The sequence below is a fragment of the Stigmatopora argus genome, chromosome 3, assembly GCF_051989625.1.
Source record: "Stigmatopora argus isolate UIUO_Sarg chromosome 3, RoL_Sarg_1.0, whole genome shotgun sequence".
Classification (NCBI taxonomy): domain Eukaryota; kingdom Metazoa; phylum Chordata; class Actinopteri; order Syngnathiformes; family Syngnathidae; genus Stigmatopora; species Stigmatopora argus.
In genome coordinates, this window is record NC_135389.1 from 2,697,087 (window position 1) to 2,716,499 (window position 19,413).

At 39.5% G+C, this 19,413-nt stretch overlaps 1 protein-coding gene across 3 annotated transcripts in view; it reads left to right on the plus strand.

Annotated features, from left to right (window-relative positions):
• Positions 1–19,413, plus strand: part of sntb2 (syntrophin, beta 2) — a 99,668-nt gene that overhangs the window by 11,533 nt on the left and 68,722 nt on the right. For all 3 annotated transcript variants that reach the window (XM_077596492.1, XM_077596491.1, XM_077596489.1), the window contains one exon: positions 8,512–8,722. In XM_077596492.1, coding sequence (XP_077452618.1) covers positions 8,512–8,722 — 211 coding nt within the window. The remainder of the gene's footprint in view (positions 1–8,511; positions 8,723–19,413) is intronic.

The following is a 19,413-nucleotide window of genomic DNA, read 5'->3' on the forward strand; positions in this document are numbered from 1 at the left end:
TGCAGTGGAGGAGGGGCTTTGTATTGTAAGATTTTGTAAACTAATGTGACATCTGCATATTTAACAGTATAGTTTTAGTGTTGTTTTGTAGCCCGATGACCAACTTTTTAGGCAGTATGTCATGTATGATATGATCATTCTGTCAAAATATAGTTTTGCTGACTCAGGCGTTAGATTGGGCGGCCCGGTGGAGCGAGTGATTAGCGCATCGGCCTCACCGCTCTGGGGTCCTGGGTTCAAATCCAGGTCACATCCATCTGTGTGGAGTTTGCATGTTCTCCCCGGGCCTGCGTGGGTTTCCTCCCCTAATTCCCAAAAACATGCATGGTGGGCTGATCGGACCCTCTAAATTGCCCCTAGGTGTGGGTGTGAGTGTCCATGGTTGTTTGTCTCCTTATGCCCTGCGATCCACTGCCCACCGATTCAGGGTGTCCCACGCCTCTGGCCCGGAGTCAGCTGGGATAGGCTTTGTAGTTGAGATATTTCAAGCCAGTTATTCACGCTCATCATCTCTGAGTTTTTGTGCATTGTGTGTGTGAGAGAGACAGAGAAACAGAGACAGAGCTATCCTTAATTGGATGGTGCATGTTATTGAAAAACTCTCTTATTGGTGAGCTAGCTCCGTCACGCGTACACATGTTTTTCGATTTGTACGTGCTTAATATCGATTGTCATCATACGTTTTCCCTTCACACTACCCTTCATTGCACCTGCTTGCTTTGGACCCATTGTTTTCCTTTAATTCTGCACTGACTAACGCAAAAAAACCACAGAAAAAAATGGAGCACTCCGCCTTGTACTCGTACAGACCTTTACACGAAGGAGATGGGCCGAAAAAGACAGTGCGCTGAAATCGTAAGCAGCCTCTCACGTCTCGGCCATCTGGCTGTCTTGTGTGCTTGTATCTCAAAATTTGTCTCGTATCTCAAAATGTGTCTCGTATCTCAAGGCAAATATTTGCTCAGAATTTTACTTGTATCTCAAATTGCTCATATGTTGGGGCACTCGTATGTCAAGGTATTCTGTATTGTCATTACAGTATAATGAGATTTAAAGCCTCACCATGAAGTGCGCGACAACAAGAAGAAACAAACAGACAAATAAATAATTAATAAATAGTATAAGTAACTAATGAAAAATAGTCAATAAATAAGAAATAAGAAGTCAATGTAAGTCATCAACAACATAAATATGGGGCGAAATGCACAAATAACAACAACAATCAAATTACCAGATAAATAATCAATAAATAATAATACTAAATAATAAATATACAGTCATACCTCTACTTACGAATGCCTCTAGGTACGAAATTTTGAGGTTTCAATTTTTTTTATAAGCAAATGAGTAACTCGAGATCCAAATTACGAAATCCCCCCCAAAAGTTAAATGAATTTCCTTATGCGTTATTTTATTTTTAAAATGCTGTCGCAGATGCATTGATTATGTATATGTATGTGTGTGTATATATATATATATATATATATATATATATATATATATATATATATTTATATATATTTATATTTATACAGACGCTCCCCTACTTACGAACGAGTTAGGTTCCGAGCGATTGTTCATAAGTTGAATTTGTTTGTAAGTTGATTCAATGCTATATTTTGTATTATAATTTATGTTTAAGGCCTATATAAGTATATTGAAGGTTTATATAAGTGCATTTGTATGTTTAAGGCTTGTATAAGTAACACGCATTGGTTTGTACTGGAAAAAACATTAAATAAAATGGAGAGAATATGTACATATTAGAAACTGGCCGAAAGAAGCGATCTAACGACGATTGCACAGTTTTCTTCTTTTTTTATCATAAATGATGCGGTAGCACTGTATGGCATCATTCAAGTGATTTGCAAACTTTGTGCAATGTTCAATATTTGGGTCCTGCTGCTCGATCTTTCTGTTTATAAATGGTACTGACGGTCGAACAATTCAAGTTGTATGACCGTGCAACGCTCACCACTCTCACACGCATCAAGGTTCGTTATTATTGCCACTCGTTTCAAATGAAATGGCTTGCCTCTTCCTTGCAACTCTCTCACTAGAAGCATTTCGCTTTTCACCAACCATATTGAATAATGGCTGCACGAGATATTTCATGATAAAAATGAAAAAGGTTCTTTGCGCACTGGAGATGCGTCATGCACTTACGCAATACAAAATCGAACTTACGAACATTTTTCGACATAAACGCAATTTGCAGACATGTTCGTATGTACCGTTGTTCGTAAGTCGTATGTTCGTAAGTAGGGGAGCGTCTGTATATACTTCAGATACACGCTTATTCATTTATATATTTATTAACCTACTTATTACCTATCTACTTGTGTCTAAAATGCCTTTCCTATTTCTGCATCCTCACCATCTTGCTACTGTGACAAAGAAATTTCCCAAATACGGGATGAATAAAGTTATCCAACCCAATTCTCACTTTAGAACATCGTTACCCTCTACTGGGCTCTCATTTTATCGCTCTCATTCTATCTCATATTATGACAGTGAAAGCATTCAATTCAATTCAATTGGCTGTCTCACAACATCCACTATCCATGTTTCAAGATTCTCTCTTACATACCTGTCCACCTTGGCTAAATGCTCCCCTTATTAATGATTGCAATTCCCCTTATTAAGCAATTAAAAACCGTACAAATGCAACGTGGCACATATTTTCACACACAAACACACATAGGGCACACGTAAAAGTCCAAAATGTACTACAATGTGGACGGCTTTCGGCCCTGGTAGAACGGGCTCTTTCCGCCATCTGGCGGACCAACACGGGTATTACGTCTCCCAGTGTAACTGCCGCGAAGGGAACTATTTCAGCAGCGCAGGGCAGCTTTTCACATGCTTTATTTCTTTTAAGACATTAATAAATAATTTCCTTATAATTTTCTCTTATTTTTGTGTTTCCTCACATCTTTCATACAAATATGGGACCCTGACCAATTTTATAGAGTTTAGTTTGTAGTCTTGTGACGACCGTGGAACGAATTAGAGAATTTACATATAAAGTATACCTCTACTTACAAAACTTTCAAGTTACGGAAAAAGTTCTGGAAGCAAATAATTTCGTAAGTAGAAGTAGGACTGTATAAGTAGTAAATAAATACCGTATAAGCCACCCCTGCGTTTAAGCCGCACCCTTAAAATTGTCTTAAAATCGTTTATTTTTTCAATTTCTTGCTTATTTACAATTTTCACCTCTATATTCATCCTTTTAATAGGAAGTACAAATGTGTTACTTTGAAGGGAAAATCTTAAGAATGTGGTATTTCTGAGATACTGTATGATTCAAAAGCACATTATTAGGGTCAATATCATAAGGAAGTTAGTAATTAGTCCAGTAATCATTTTTCTTACTGTAAAACGAAAATAACCAACAAATAATAAATGTTAATTTGCCGACATCGTCTTGTGCGCATATAAACCACTTTGATTCAGTCATCATTTTTTTGTCACAAATACGGCTCATCTGCGACAAAATATTGTATGTAGTCAACATAATAAATAAGTAGTAGTAAAAAAGATGAGTACAGTGGTACCTCGAAATACGAGCTTAATGCGTTCAGGGACTGAGCTCGTTTGTCGATTTTCTCGTAACTCAAACGAACGTTTGCTTTAGAAATGAACTAAAAACAAATTAATTCGTTCCAACCCTCTGAAAAAACACCAAAAACAGGATATTGGATTGGAAAAAATGTTTTATTTGTTCTAATTCACCATCTATTAACAAAGTAACACATAACTAGTGGTTTAATATGACTAAAATGTGTTTGATAGGTTCATTAATAGGTATACTTTAATATAATATAAAACAATACAAGGAAGGCATCGGGCACATCTCCGGTGTTTACTTGCAAGTGAGAATCAGTCCTGGCTCATCCTCGCCACCGTGACATTCTAAAGGACCAAATTCATCTGCCAATTTAAGACATCGAATCAAAACAATTACAAGGTTATCTATTCAATCCAATTGCATAAGCGAATAACACAATTAAGGTCTGAAGAAAGGCATCCTCCTCCATTTAGTCGCGCATAATCAAAACACTTAAGATTATCTGATTCAAACAATTGCATAAACTAACCGAATAACACAATTAAGGTAAAAAAACAACTGCCACAACAATTGCATATCAGGTCGGAAACCAAAAACTGCGTAAGAATTTTCACGGCAATACACTCGTAACATAACATAAACAAATTTAAATTAACTTGGATTACGATGCAGACACACTCAAAAATAAGTTTAATCGAACCTAACAATTCCTCGGTAAAATATCGCGATGATGTCCCGATGAAGGCAAAATAGTGGTAGTTTAGATCCGGTCCATGTCGGTTCTGGTTGGTAGTTTTACTCTGGAATTGTGTCCCATGTGTGGGTAGATGTATTATTGACTAATTTGTGTAAAAATATTGGTCCAGGAAGGTTTGTAACGAAAGTACCCCTGCTTTGAATCGGCAGAACTCTTCCATCCGGTGGACAAATTTATTCATTGCAATTGGGTCAGGTAACGCTCTAAAGTGCACATTTATCTGGGAAATCAACCACCCTGGGCCCGGTTCTGATGTCTAAAAATCCCCAGTATTTGTATTTAATCATTAAATGCTGTTTTCGGCTGGATTTGACCGAATTTGAGAGCATTTTGAGCCGTTTGGCGAATGGACATGTATGGACGTTTTTTTGCCTCCATCGCGACACCATCGCGACATTTTACCGAGGAATTCACTTCCCTGGGCTCGGTTCTAGTGTCCAAAGAGCTCCAGTATTTGTATTTAATCATTAAATGCTGTTTTCGGCTGGATTTGACCCGATTGCTGTTATTTTACGGCTCGGTTCTGCTACATCTGCCCACCCAGCTTATTCCCGGGCTGCCATGCCCGCCCAAGAGTGCTTATTCCCGGGCTGCAATGCCTGCCCAAGAGTGCTTATTCCCGGGCTGCCATTGACGGTAGACTAATAAATTGAGAGTGATGAGCGGCAAAGGGAAATGAATCATTGATTTTTATTCGGCCGAATAAACGTTCGGCGCAACGTCCATTCGGTGACCTGTCCGTCTGTCAAACGCCCGTCGGCAAAACGTCTTTCGGCGAATCATCCGAGTACCGTGTGTATATATTTCAGCAAGACGCTTATTTATTTATTTACTCATGTATTTATTTATGTATTTATTTATTTACTAACTTGCTTATTACCTATCCATTTACGTCTATATGTATTTCCTTTATCTGCATTCTCACCCTCTTGCTACTGTGACAATGAAATTTCCCGAATACGGGATGAATAAAGTTATCCAATCCAATCCAATCACCCGAGGGAGTTGCGGGGAGAGAGACAGTGCCCATGATGTTCTTATGAGCAGCCTCTAGCGTCCGATGTCTACTCGTATATCAAAATTTGTCTCGTATCTCAAGATAAATATTTGCTCAAATTTTTACTCGTATCTCAAATTGCTCACATATCGGGGGACTTGTATGTCGAGGTACCACTGTAGTCAACATAAGTAAGTGGTTACGTACATAAGTAGGTAAGTAGTGACTAAAGTGGTTAACAGTAAGTCTTGATGAGGTCCTCCTCGGTGCAGAACTCGAGTTGAGTATGGTGACGGCACTTGGGAAAAAACGGTCCTTGAGTCTTTTTGTCTTGGCTGTTACGGTCCTGTAGCGCCTGTCAGACGGCAGGAGGTTGAAGAGGTGGAAGCCGGGATGTGTATTCTCTTTAATGATGCTCTTTGCCCTTCTTCGGCACTGGGATTCGTAGATGGCGGAAAGGGGAAGTAGGGGGCAGTTGATGATCGTTTGGGCTGTGTTGATCATCCTCTGAAGTCATTTCCTGTCTGCTTCTGTGCAGCTTGAGTGCCACACTGAAACAACTTAGGTCAACATGCTCTCAATGGCTGACCGGTAGAAGGTCACCAGCAGGTTGGTGTTTAGGTACTCCTTCCTGTGTACCTTCAGGAAAGGTAGCCTCTGCTGCTCCTTCTTGACGAGTGCTGTGTGTTTGCCGCCCAGTGAGATCAGCAGAGATATGGACTGACACCCGTTAATATTCTTTTCCAGCAGGCAAAAGTGGCGTTAAATTGAATATCTGTGCATGTGTTTCACTTTCCAAAATATTGAGTTTTCACCTAAGCCCAGCTTCTCCCCCCAAAAAATCTGCGATGTAGTGAAGCCGCTGTGACCGTTCATTAAATTCATTTTTTATTCATTCATTTTCTTTATCCTCATTAGGGTCGCGGGGGGTGCTGGAGCCTATCCCAGCTGACCTCTGGAGATCCTGAATCGGTGGCCAGCCGATCGCAGGGCAGGTTTTTGGAATGTGGGAGGAAAACCGGAGTACCCCGAGAAAACCAACACATGGCAGGGGAGAACATGCAAATTCCACACAGGTGGACCGATCTGGATTTCAACCAAGGACCCCAGAGCTGTGAGGCTGACGTGCTAACCACTTGCGCCATCGAGCTGCCCCTTTATTTTTTTAACTTCAATAAAAATAATTAAATATATTGCTGAATTAGTGAAAAACAACAACAATGGACTAATCGTGAAGTTAGTCGAGAGATTAGTCGGGACGACGATAACTGTATGGGACAGCATTAGTATATACCATGTATATACTATATATATATATATATATATATATATATATATATGTATATGTATATAATATATATATATATATATATATATATACATATACGTATACGTATACGTATACGTATACGTATACGTATACGTATACGTATACGTATACGTATACGTATATGTATATGTATATGTATATGTATATGTATATGTATATGTATATGTATATGTATATGTGTATATATATATATATATATATATATATATATATATATATATATATATATATATATATATATACATACACACACACATACACACATGTCTAGAATCAGTTACTGTATTTACCCGCGTATAAGCCACCCGTGTATAAGCCATGCCCTTAAAATATCCTAAAAATGTTGAAATTTACAATTTCTCTCGTCTAAGTCGCCCCCTGATTCAGAATTTTCACCTCCATACTCATGGTTTTAATAGGGAGTACAAATGTGTTACTCTGAAGGGAAAATCTTAAGAAAAATCATCGCACGTGGTATTACTGAGATACTGCATGAATCAAAAGCACACTATTTGGGTCAATATAAGGAAGTTAATATGCCTGTCTTCCTAAATGTGATATGTTGCAAATTATTCAATTTGAAATAAGAAATGAGTCTATCTTGATGAGAACCTGATGCTTTTTAATGACAGAAATTACAATTTCACAATGTTATAAGTTTCCTGTTTTCCGTTGTGTTTTCATTAAAAGGCAGGTTAGTATATTGTTTCTTTTCGTGCAGGCACCTAGGTGGGCAGCTCAGGGTCCTTAAGTTTTCATGTTATGTTGTTTAGGCACTTAGGCAGACAGCTTCGGGTTCTATAGTCGTAGTTAGAGTTGTAGTTCTTAAGCATGGAGTACCGCAAATGTTTTCAGCGGAGTTTTCACTGTCCGTCTAAAAGTTGACTGTAACGCGTTCGTGGAGAAGAATGCCATGCACTGTCAATTCCTTGGAATTCATATAAAGGGAGCTGATGTGTGTCTTCATCTCACTCTCTGACCGGAGTATCTGTGTAGATGGTGTCCCATCGCTATCAACGAACACGTAACGCTAAGCTAATTCGCTAATAGTTTTATCCTTTCTCGACTTTGAAATAAATTATCATATCGGCCGCATTATCTTGCGTTATTGCGTTTCGTCTTTGTCACCTTGCAGTTTCGTGCATGTCGTCTTTTTATGCCCATATAAGGCGTACCCTCAATTCAGTCATCATTTTTTTTGGCTGACAAATGCGGCTTATATGCGAGTAAATACGGTATACAAGTATTTGGACACCCTACTATTTTGCAAGTTAGTTCGTTGACAGTAGATGACCCTGTTAATTCTGACATTGCAATTAACCTTAGTTTAGCTAACCTAAACAGCTGAGGAAACCGGATGGAGACAAAGAATTGATCTTACCGGTGGAGGGTGGGACATCTGTTGTAAACACAATATCAAAACAACAACAACAACAAAAAATTGATATCCTATTCTGAGTAAATAATGGCCATCTTGCAATGTTGTGTTTTCAAAACATATTTCTTTTGTCAATTCCCTTGTTTTGTTGCTCTATTGCCCTTAAAAATCGAAAGTAAAAATAAATAATCATACATTTGGATCTCTGATAATGATTTAATTAGGCACACATTCTAACCATTTGATTGTATGGGGGACATTGTGAATGTTGATTGTGTAGAACTTTATATCCAAAATACCAGATCACATTCAGCAATAAGGGCCATTTTTCGTTACACATTCTGTCTCTTGATGACTCTGTCCGTCTCCGTCTGTCTTTCGAAAAGCAATTAATGTGAGCAAAACTAATTAAGAAATACCTTTTTTTTTAAATAATGCATTAAATGCAACTTTCAACGTCTGCTTTTGCCCACAGTGAAATATATTCGTGAAGTTTCTCCGCTTTTCAAGAAGCTTTCGCTGGTGGCTGACTTGCCATGGAATGGCGTTCGGCTACAGTCTCCCAGCCACAATGATTGCGACGATTCTGGATATCCACAACACAACTCCTCACCAGACAAGAAGGTCATCAGCTTGAGAATGTGCTTCATCAGTAGAAACCTAACCATGCCAGACCTGGAGAACAGGTCTGCAATGTTTCATTAAATTTGGCTTTGTACAGCATTGTTCATACACAAAATAAAAATATATTTGTATTTTTTCCTGCTGTGATGGAATAACAAGGTAAAGTTTTGACAGAAAACGGCTTCTAGGCAATAGTCAGACCAATATATTACACATTTGTTAAAAGCTAGGACAGTACCTGTAGGGGCCAATAAGGGATTGATTGGGTCATGTTCCTTATTAGTGTTATGCTTTGTATATACAGTGGTACCTCTACATACGAGCAGCTCGAGATACGAGGAAAATTTCGAGCAAATAATTATCTCTAGATACGAGAAAAATTTCGAGATGCGAGAAAGCCAGGTGGCCATGACATGAGAGGCTGTTTATCATTGTAGAGCACTGTCTCTTTTGCCGCATCTCTTTCGTGTATAAAATATATCTACGAGCACTGGGCGGAGCTTTGCATTTTCCCGTGTTTTTCCCCGTCACTCAGCGCAAATGCCGGAGCGATCGCTAATACGAGCAGTATAGTGTATTACTTCTCGTTGGCTGCTCATAAGAACATCAGGGGCACTGGCTCGAAACTCCCTCTTTGTAATATATCTGGTCGCAACTCTCTCTTTGTAATGCCATCATCATAGGCGCCGTTCAAAGCGGTTGCGACCAGAGATATTACAAAGAGGGCGTTGCGAGCCAGTGCCCCTGATGTTTTTATGAACAGCGGAGCAATCGCTAATACAAGACTACTTCTCGTTGGCAAGTGGTCGTGCGTTATCCCATTGTGAGGACATTTGTGTGCATCATTTTCGGAATATTTTAAAGGGAATACAACAGCAAACAGCCCATCGATAGCGAACGTGAGGGTGGAGGCGTGGCAAACAGCTAACCCGGCCAGAAGGTATAAAAATGTAAAACAAAATTAGAATTTAGTTTTGTGTAAAGTTACATTAAACGTATGTTTGAGTGTGTCTGTATATATTAATCCAAGTTAATTTGAATTTGTTTGTTCTGTTACGAGTGCGTCGCCGTGTAAAGTAAATAAATCTACATAGTTTCCAAACTATTTTTTACCATATCAAAACCATTTGTTGCACAGAACAATTAAAACAATTGTAATAGTGTTGCATTTTGTGTTAGCATAAATTAAAATATGAAACTCATTTTCACTATACATACACAAGTTAACTGCACAAAGGTTCCCCTTATAAAGGGGAGACCAAACTAATATTTCTAATTGTGCAATAAAACAATGACTGTTGTTGTTTTTTGTTGTTGCAATAATTAGAAAGAAAATACAATTGGAATGATTAAAAACTAAAAATTCATTAAAAACATTTTTACATTACCGTATTTTCACGACAATACAGTGCATCGTATTTTTAGCCGCAGTGTCAGTAACGAGTGCTATTTCTGTGTTTTAAACACACAAAGGACGCACCGTTTTTAAAGACACAGCCAGGCATGGCAAAACATACACCATCTTAAACATGCACTCTACACCCACATGCTAAAAACACGTTTTTAAAAAGACAACAGAAGCAAAACTGAGTTCGGTTGTACTTTATTTAGCCATTTTACAATGAACTCACGTCATCATTTCATTTTCGTGACTTGGTCGCAAATCAAAAGTGACGGCGAGCCGTGAAAAAAGCCATCCGGTCGCTTGACATACGCCTCACGTAGCCATAATCTCATGTTGCGGTTCAATATTCATTCATATAATATATATATTATATATATATAATATATATTATATATATATATATATATATATATATATATATATATATATCAGTGGCGGGCCGTCAGGGCCTTCAAGGCCTTCTCTGCTAGCCTAAGAAATATCTGAATCATATTATATTTTGTCCATCAATACTTATTATTCCAAATGGTCTGTTAGCTTCCTTTCATTGCTTTTCCCCCTGGTTGCACTGCTTCCAGATGTGTGTTTTCATATTGAAGCATTTAACCAATCACATTTCAGCCATTATTTGTTACCAGATCAGATCTGCCTCAAAGCCTTCACAATCAGTTCTTGCGGGCTCTGCTGCATTAAACTAGACTGTTGCTTTTAACCAATCAGATTTCGAGTTGGCAACCCCACAATGATTATTCATAGGCGTTAGCATTTTGGTGGCTGGGACATGTCATTGCTTTCACAAACTATGATTGGCTAGTAGGCGGGCCAAAGCAGTACCGAGGCAGCCGAGATCGCAAACTCCATCCACTATGGCCGACAGAAGCAAAAACTAATGGATTCTGTTTGCTCACAAAGCTATTTTCCAGACGGACTTTTCCCAGAAAAAAATGGACATCATTAAGAAAGGGCGGTCAACTCCGAAGCTAGCAAGCCTGTTACAGCCGGGAAAATGGTGTGTGGGGCACTTTCAGCGCGCTAACTTAGCTTCACAAGCAAATAGTATATTGTTGTGTTGATTTAATGCTATTTTCAAAACGGACTATGCCGGAAATATGACAGGAGAGGCTCGACTTTCATCATTAGCTTCGATGGCGATAGGAAAGAAGGAAGAAAGAAAGGAGGATGGATATTGTGTAAAAAGGATTTTTGGTGAGTAAAATATATTCCTAAATAATATTTCAATTGTGGGCCAAGTTCTCATATCTGAAAAGCTCCAGTGTTTGTATTTAATCACAAATTGCTGCTAAGAAGTGGATTTTACCCCAGTTTAATTTTTGGCGTTTCTCCATTGACATCCATCGCTGTCTTTTCCCGGGAAAAATCACCCCCCTGGCCTGGTTGTAATGTCTCAAAAGCTCCAGTATTTGTATTCAATCAATAAATGATGCTAGGAAGTGGATTTTACCTAATTTTAGTGCATTTTTTTGTCATTTCATGTATGGACGTATCGACGTTCATCGCTGTCTTTTTACCGGGGAAATGATACTCCGGGCCCGGTTCTGATTTCTAAAAAGCTCCAGTATTTGTATTTAATCAATAAATGCTGTTTTCGGCTGGATTTTACCCCATTTTCGGGCAATGTTTGCCCGTACGCCATTGACGTTCATCGCTGTCTTTTCCCGGGAAAATCACCCCCTGGCCTGGTTTTAATGTCTGAAAAGCTCCAGATTATTTTTTATGTGTCGCAGCTGTAGCTGCAGTAGAGGTTTTATAGCAATAAAATAGTTTTTGAGGGTTGGATTGATACGTTGAAGGCGCTACCAGAAAATGCACCGCCCGCCACTGATATATATATATAGTTCGCAGTCTATCTTTGAATGCTCTGTTGACGCCAACATCTAGCGGCAAGATTTCTTTGGTAAATTCAGCCGAAATGACGGTGAGCACCAAATTGGTGTGTTCTTCGTCATACCGGGTGTATTGACAAAAGAACTATACAGTGGTACCTCGACATACGATCGTAATCCGTTCCGAGACTGAGATCGTATGACGAGGTTCTTGTAACTCGAGCGGACGTTTCCCGTTGAAATGAATGGAAAAAAATTTAATTCGTTCCAGCCCTCTGAAAAAACACCAAAAACAGGATATTGGATTGGAATTTTTTTTTTATTTCTTCTAATTCCCCATTTATTAACAAAGTAACACATAACTAGTGGTTTAATAGAAATAAAATGTGTTTAATCTAACTAAAATTGGGCGGATTTCGCCGAGGGGAGAGGGGCACAAAAGGGGCTGGGGGCTTCGTTTTTTTTTTCCACACAACGCACTCGTAAACGGAACAAACACGCCACCCTCACGTTCGCTATCGATGGGCTGTTTGCTGTTGTACTATTCCCTTCAAAATATTCCGAAAATGATGCACACAAATCGGATAACGCACGACCACTTGCCAACGAGCAGCAGTCTTTTATCAGCGATCGCTCCGCTGCTCATGGGAGCTTCGGGGGCGCTGGCTAGCACTTCCCTTTTAGCTTGTAGCATCTGTGTTCACATCCCCTCGAACGGCGCCTATGATAGAGTTGCTACCGGGATGCTATTGCGGAGTTGCGAGCCAGTGCCCCTGATGTTCTTATGAGCAGCAAACGAGAAGTAATATAATACTCCTCATATTAGATAAAAATAACAGGAAATGCAGCAGCTGAGCTTACCCACGTATTGATTGTGGGTAAAGTTTTATTCTGAGAAAGAGTGCCATTGCCTGTTGGCGTTGTGTGCACGAGTATACTTCATTACCCAGAAAGCCCTCTTTTCCCCGCGCATGCGCGTTGTGCGTTTCCTGGTCTGAATAACTCATTTGGTGCTCGTAAATATTGTTATACACGAAAGATATGCAAAAAAGACAGTGCCATGGCCACCTGGCTTGGTCGCATCACGAAATTGTGATCGCATGACGGGCGAATTATTCGATCGAAATTTCCGTCGTAAGACGAGAATATTGTATGACGAGCGGTCATGTGACGAGGTACCACTGATACCCCAGCAGTCACTGTGCGGTACTTTTTCTACGGGAAAATGGTAGAGTCGGGGGCTGCTTGCCGTAGTTGTGAGAGCTGTAGAGGATGGTGTACCCTAATGACAGATTTATTCTATTTTATCGTGATAATTTTTTTAGTATTGGTCCATATATAAAGTGTTAGGTTCATCCAATTGTAGGTTTATCCTTAGGTTTTTCCAATTCAGCTTTCAATAAAAAAGGCATCTGTAGTCACATCACATTTAATTCTTGCAAGAGAGAATACATCCGGCAGCTCGCCCCACCCAAGATTATTCTAAAGAGCGGCATTATGTCCTGCCCATTTAAGGCTTCAAATCAAAACAATTACAAGGTTATTGATTCCATTTGCGTAAGCAAGAAACAAAACAATTCCATTTGCGTAAGCAAGAAACAAAACAATTCCATAATCAAGCAAACCAAGCGTCAACCTAGCGTCACAAATTAAAACAATATGCTTGATAGCCATCCGCTGACCCAACAACAATTTAAGCGTCCTTCACCGATCTTCATTGTGAACTCGCATCTGGGGAAAAGGTTGAGGTGTATCTCCCAGTACTCAGTCCTCGGAGCAAGGACTCGGTGTATTGTTTTATGTCTTTGCCCTGTATCTCTCGCTGGACCCAGCTGTCCTGGAGAGCGACCTTGGCGTAAGCGTTTGTCTTCGTTGAAAGCGATCAACACATATAACTATATTGTTTAATATAGTAAGCATGTATATTATAAGGCTTTATATTCATTGCAAACACATTTATAATAATGAATTACCCCAACATTCCCCCCTATATTATAAATTTGCACATGATCTCCTTAATAAAACTTCCTTTCAGCTTTATTCCATTAATTCCAAATGAACATATAGTAACATCCCAGAATTAACCCAACATTCCCCCCTTTTTTATTATATGTTCGTTATTTATTTTATGGCAAATCCAAGAAGAGAGGGATATCTCCGTTGGCTGTTTTAATTTTACCCGCTTAGGCCCTACTCGTTTGGCAGGTCTGAAAGCAGAAAACAAAATCATTTTCGCCATATTTTTCATCCTCGAAATTACCATGCTCTTGAAATTCACTGCTCCCCTCAGCACGTCAATTTAGAGTTTGTAGGGGCAATCGCAGTGGTTATAAGTCGGCTTATCAAAGATCTTAAGCAGGGAATAATACAACACCCGCATAATGTCAAAATGGTAGCAAAAAGGGCTACTGAAAATGCAACAGATTTGGCCAAATCCTTATACCTCCCAAAAGACTTATGCCACCAGCTTTCAAGGGCGGATTCTCTGACTCCAGAATGCTCCTTCATATTGCGGTTGAGGGTCTGCAGGCCACTAATGGCCTGGGTGAGGGACCCACCGGGTGACGTGTTGTTCGGTATGAAGGTGCAACATTGATCTCCAAACATTGCACACACGCCCCCTTGCTCCGCAAGCAGCATATCAACTGCTATGCGATCCTGGAACGCCATAAGACTGGTGGCTGCCAATTGTTCCTTTATCGCCACAAATCCCTGTTCAGTATAGTTTCCAAGTTTTTTGACATTGTAATGCAGGTAATTTATCCAATCAACATTTTTGTTTGGAGTAATTAAAAGAAAAATATACTCCCAACCTGCTGCGATCTGATTAGCCAACTTATACTCACCTGGTACGCCCCGTGGATGCCAATCGCATCTGTGCGGCCAATTGTATCTCCTCTACTGTAGATGGAAAAACAGACACTGGTAATAGCAGTGAGACCAAGGCACAAAGTCCTGCTGTCATTTTGGCAGGAGTCGTATAATTTGTTTTGACCCCACCACCACCATAGGTCAGAACGTGGAATCAGGGGTGCAGTCTGTTTTAGGACGTGGGCACACCACGTCACATTTATCGCTCCCAGTGCCGGACCGTGCCCTGTGAGGACTAAGCAGGTAAAATGATTAAACGCGACATGTGTTAAAAGTTAGGCTTGTCCTTTGCTGCCGTTGTAACTGGGTAGACATTTTTCCATTTCATACATTTTGGGCTTACATCTTTTGTCATTATCTCCTTTACACAATCAGGGGTAATTTGCGGCCCCCCATACATGTTATACAGGTTTGATACAGGTTTGATTTATAATAGCTGCATTTTCCATCAACAATAACCAATTATTTCTTACCGCCTCCCGTTTGGGAACTCCCCGTTGCAGAAATGAATTCTCTGGTCATCTCAGATTTTAATTTTACTATGGCGGATCCGGGTGTTTCCATCTCCGACGACCTTCTTACCCATGGACTTAGGAAAAACGTCAGACAAAGATTCACAAGTTAATTTGTCAGTCTGAATTATGATTTGTAATGCCCCACCGTATGGGTTAATTTTATCGAAGGCCTGATGGTGTTTTCGCACACGTGTGTCATCCAAGCTTGCCAATTTAGACCAGTTTCTGCAACAAGGTTTCCCCAATCTGTTTTAGGACTGTTATGTACCACACATATTCTATAAAATCCATGTGTATCCTTTGAAATGGATATGTAGCTTTTGTAGCTTGACATAAGGGGGAATCGCCCCTGTTTTGGCCATATATCTGCATATAGATTGAATATATAACCTCCCCCTTTTTTTGAGGCATGAAATTTACCATGACTCAAAATGGCAGCCCTCCCAGATAAGTCTTTTGTTTTTGTTTAGTCCCCCAGGTTCCCAAAATTTCCCATTGCAGAAATCAAAAAATTTCATTTGGCGAAATTCTTTTCTTTTTGTTTCTGTCCTACTCTGCCACCGCCGTCCTTGAAAGGCTTAACAGCGATTTCAGAAATATTCCACCTTGATATTAGAATATTGATATATCTTGGTGGCTAGCCAATTGAAACACAAAAGACAGACACTCATCCACGCTGGCACTCATAATCAAGGAATTTAGAGTGCTCCCCCAATCATCAAGAATGATGCCTGAAGAAACTAGATAATTAATGTATTAGATTCACATGCCACATATCTAAAAATAGAAATTTGTTCAGTCAGCATGTAGACTGCCATGCGAGTGGCTGTGATTAACTATTCGCCAATAATGCAATAACGGAAAAGTTGTGACACATTGAAACACACACACACCCCCTTTTTGTATTTTAACCGTTTGTAAAAACTTTATCTCCATGTTCTGGATGAAGTTACACCCCCTTTCAATGTTATCGAATTTTGCCCATTCTAATCAACCCATCTACTTAAAGCATTTCTCCAAGGTTGATATTTTATAATTTGGAGATGTTATTTTTAAAACATAGACATTATTTCATCACTTGTTTCCCACCATGAAAGGCCCTACCAGACTTTGTTGTAGATATTCCCCTTTATCTAAGCTTGTTATTGCCCATCGTTATCACCGTAACATTCAGGTGTATTAACCCCATAATTGCAATGCAGTAAGTTTTGGCTAAATTCTTAATGCGTATGCCCCTAAAGCAATAGACAGTAATAACGTCCCAATAGTCATCAATATGACTTATGCCAAAGCATACGCCCCCTTCAGGTCAAACAAGGAAAGTCTTTTGTGCACCTAAAGACGCTCCATGTTTCTTCTAGGGAAACTATGCCTATCCTTAACCAATTATCTTATCTACCCCAGCCAGGTTCAATTTACCTAACAATTTGGACGATTGCCATGAAATTTCTCATTTCCGCATTGTTAATTTCATGTCTGATTTCTTTAACAACCAAATAACTCTTAATACCTAAGACATAAATTGCAAATCACCCCATACTATGTTTACTTAAGATAAGAGCCATTTCTTATAGCTCCCTGTTACCACAAGAAAAATCTACAACATTATTAAATTAGAGAAATCCACCTTTTACTAGGCATTTCCTAATTACAATTTTCAATGCTTAATAAAGGACCCACAAATTGTAACCAATATGCCATTATATTGTAAAAAAATCCATTCATTTTTCTTTAACCAGCCAATCTCCTATATTAAAGTAAAAAGAAATTAATAATAATAGTATTATTCCCAATTCCAAAGCTTTTACCAAATCAATCTTTGCCAAACAGATTTTCTATCACCTCGAAAGACATTTCTGATTAAATCCCAAAAATAAATGCGACGATAATCGCGGAACTCTGCATCCCTTGCAGACCATGTTTTGTTCTTATTCTGAAATGTTTAAACGGAAGCGCGCCCTTACCCGCTGACTGTGACCTTCACGCTCGCTGCAGAAGCAGCTTATCAATGTTGACATTCCTAAGTGCTCTCTTTTTATTTCTGAGCACAATGCTTCACCTCCTGTGTACAATTATAACGCTTTTTAGAGAAGACTAAATTAATTACTCTCCCGATATCCAACTATATCACAATATTTTGGCAATACCCCATAATTACAATATGCTGCAAGCATAGCAAAACCCATTTCTGCCCTCAAGTTTGCTTCAGCACCCCCAAGGCCAATTATTGTAATGTCTTCCCGGAAGGGGTCCAAAAAAAAGTAGCCGCTCGTGCGGTCTGCGCGCATACTGAATGCCTAACACCGTCAAATCAGCCGCTACGCGGTCCACATGTTTTTTTGCATTCAAATCAGCAGCAAAGACAGCCGCGCTCCCCTGCAGCCAAAGCATTATTTGACCAGTTTAGAGTATGACAAAAAACGCAGGTTTGGCAACCCCGCTAAACATTTAATTGGTCGTTTTGTATTTCTTTTCGACTGTTAACCAAAACATTCCCGTTGACAGGATAAAACCAAGATAATCCGCAATAAGCCATTTCATTCCATTAAATTGACAGTACATTTAGGTACTATTAACAAAGTATGCCTAGGACTTGGAAATAACCATTTTAATTGCCATTTTACAACTTTCAGCATCACACAAAAAAAAAAATCCAATTGAATTCATTCACAAAGAATGTGATCTCTGGTTTAAAATTAGCTCAACATCCTCATGTTCAAAATCCCCATTCAAATCATTTTGAGCAGGCCTGCCTTGTTTTTAGAGACTTTTTGTCCAGGCAATCACGCACATAGTATTTTTGAAAACCCGATTTACTTGTTTTTTTCCAACTTCTTGGCTTACATTCCTATCCTCCCCCGTCAGCCGAGTAGCCCGCGCTATCTTTTATTTTTTATTTCACACAACGGACCCGTTTTATCACTCCTTTTTTCTGTGGAACAAGCCGCCTCGCTTGTATCTCCCTTCACATATTATATAGATTACTTCTATGCTTAGTGCCTATTTTATCCTGCAGGTTTTAATATTTCATGCATATTTAAGCTGGCCAGCAAACCCATATTTGTTTATCCATAAATTTAGGTGTTTAACCCTTGTAGCGCTTTGATTTTCAACAAATTTCAATCTACACGGCAGACGCTGTTTTGGATCGTCGTCACTAGCCGCTTTTTATTCGAGTTGCCCATCTTTGGATGGAGCTCGCGAGCACTCAGTTATCAGTTAGCAAATTTCTTTTCCGCGGAAGGACATACGTAACACACGCAACACATAACAACACGTAACACAAATGTATACCCTAGCTTGATATACTGTCAGAGTTATATTTGTACCTTTCCGGACCACAGCACAGGACACCCCGAACTGCCCCAAGTTTTATAGACTCGTGCTCTGTCTCGTTACCTGGCAGCGACTAGTATACCCAGGGTTTGTAACGCAGTCCCCTGGACGCGAGTCTCATTTAAAAAAAATGGACCTCACGTGCAATGCCCCTTCAACAAACGCAGACATTCACGTGGACTTACCAGATATGACACCAGATGTCTCTTTCAGAGTGTTAGTCGTCAACCGTCGAGAACCCAAGTCGCCTCGTCGAGTAATCCAGCCCGGAAAAGGGTATTTAAGCGCCGTGCACGGTCTTTCCAGATATCGAACGGAAGCGACCTGGATTCTGCTCCGGTATCTTGACCACAGGCTCGAAGGACCAAATGTTAGGTTCATCCAATTGTAGGTTTATCCTTAGGTTTTTCCAATTCAGCTTTCAATAAAAAAGGCATCTGTAGTCACATCACATTTAATTCTTGCAAGAGAGAATACATCCGGCAGCTCGCCCCACCCAAGATTATTCTAAAGAGCGGCATTATGTCCTGCCCATTTAAGGCTTCAAATCAAAACAATTACAAGGTTATTGATTCCATTTGCGTAAGCAAGAAACAAAACAATTCCATTTGCGTAAGCAAGAAACAAAACAATTCCATAATCAAGCAAACCAAGCGTCAACCTAGCGTCACAAATTAAAACAATATGCTTGATAGCCATCCGCTGACCCAACAACAATTTAAGCGTCCTTCACCGATCTTCATTGTGAACTCGCATCTGGGGAAAAGGTTGAGGTGTATCTC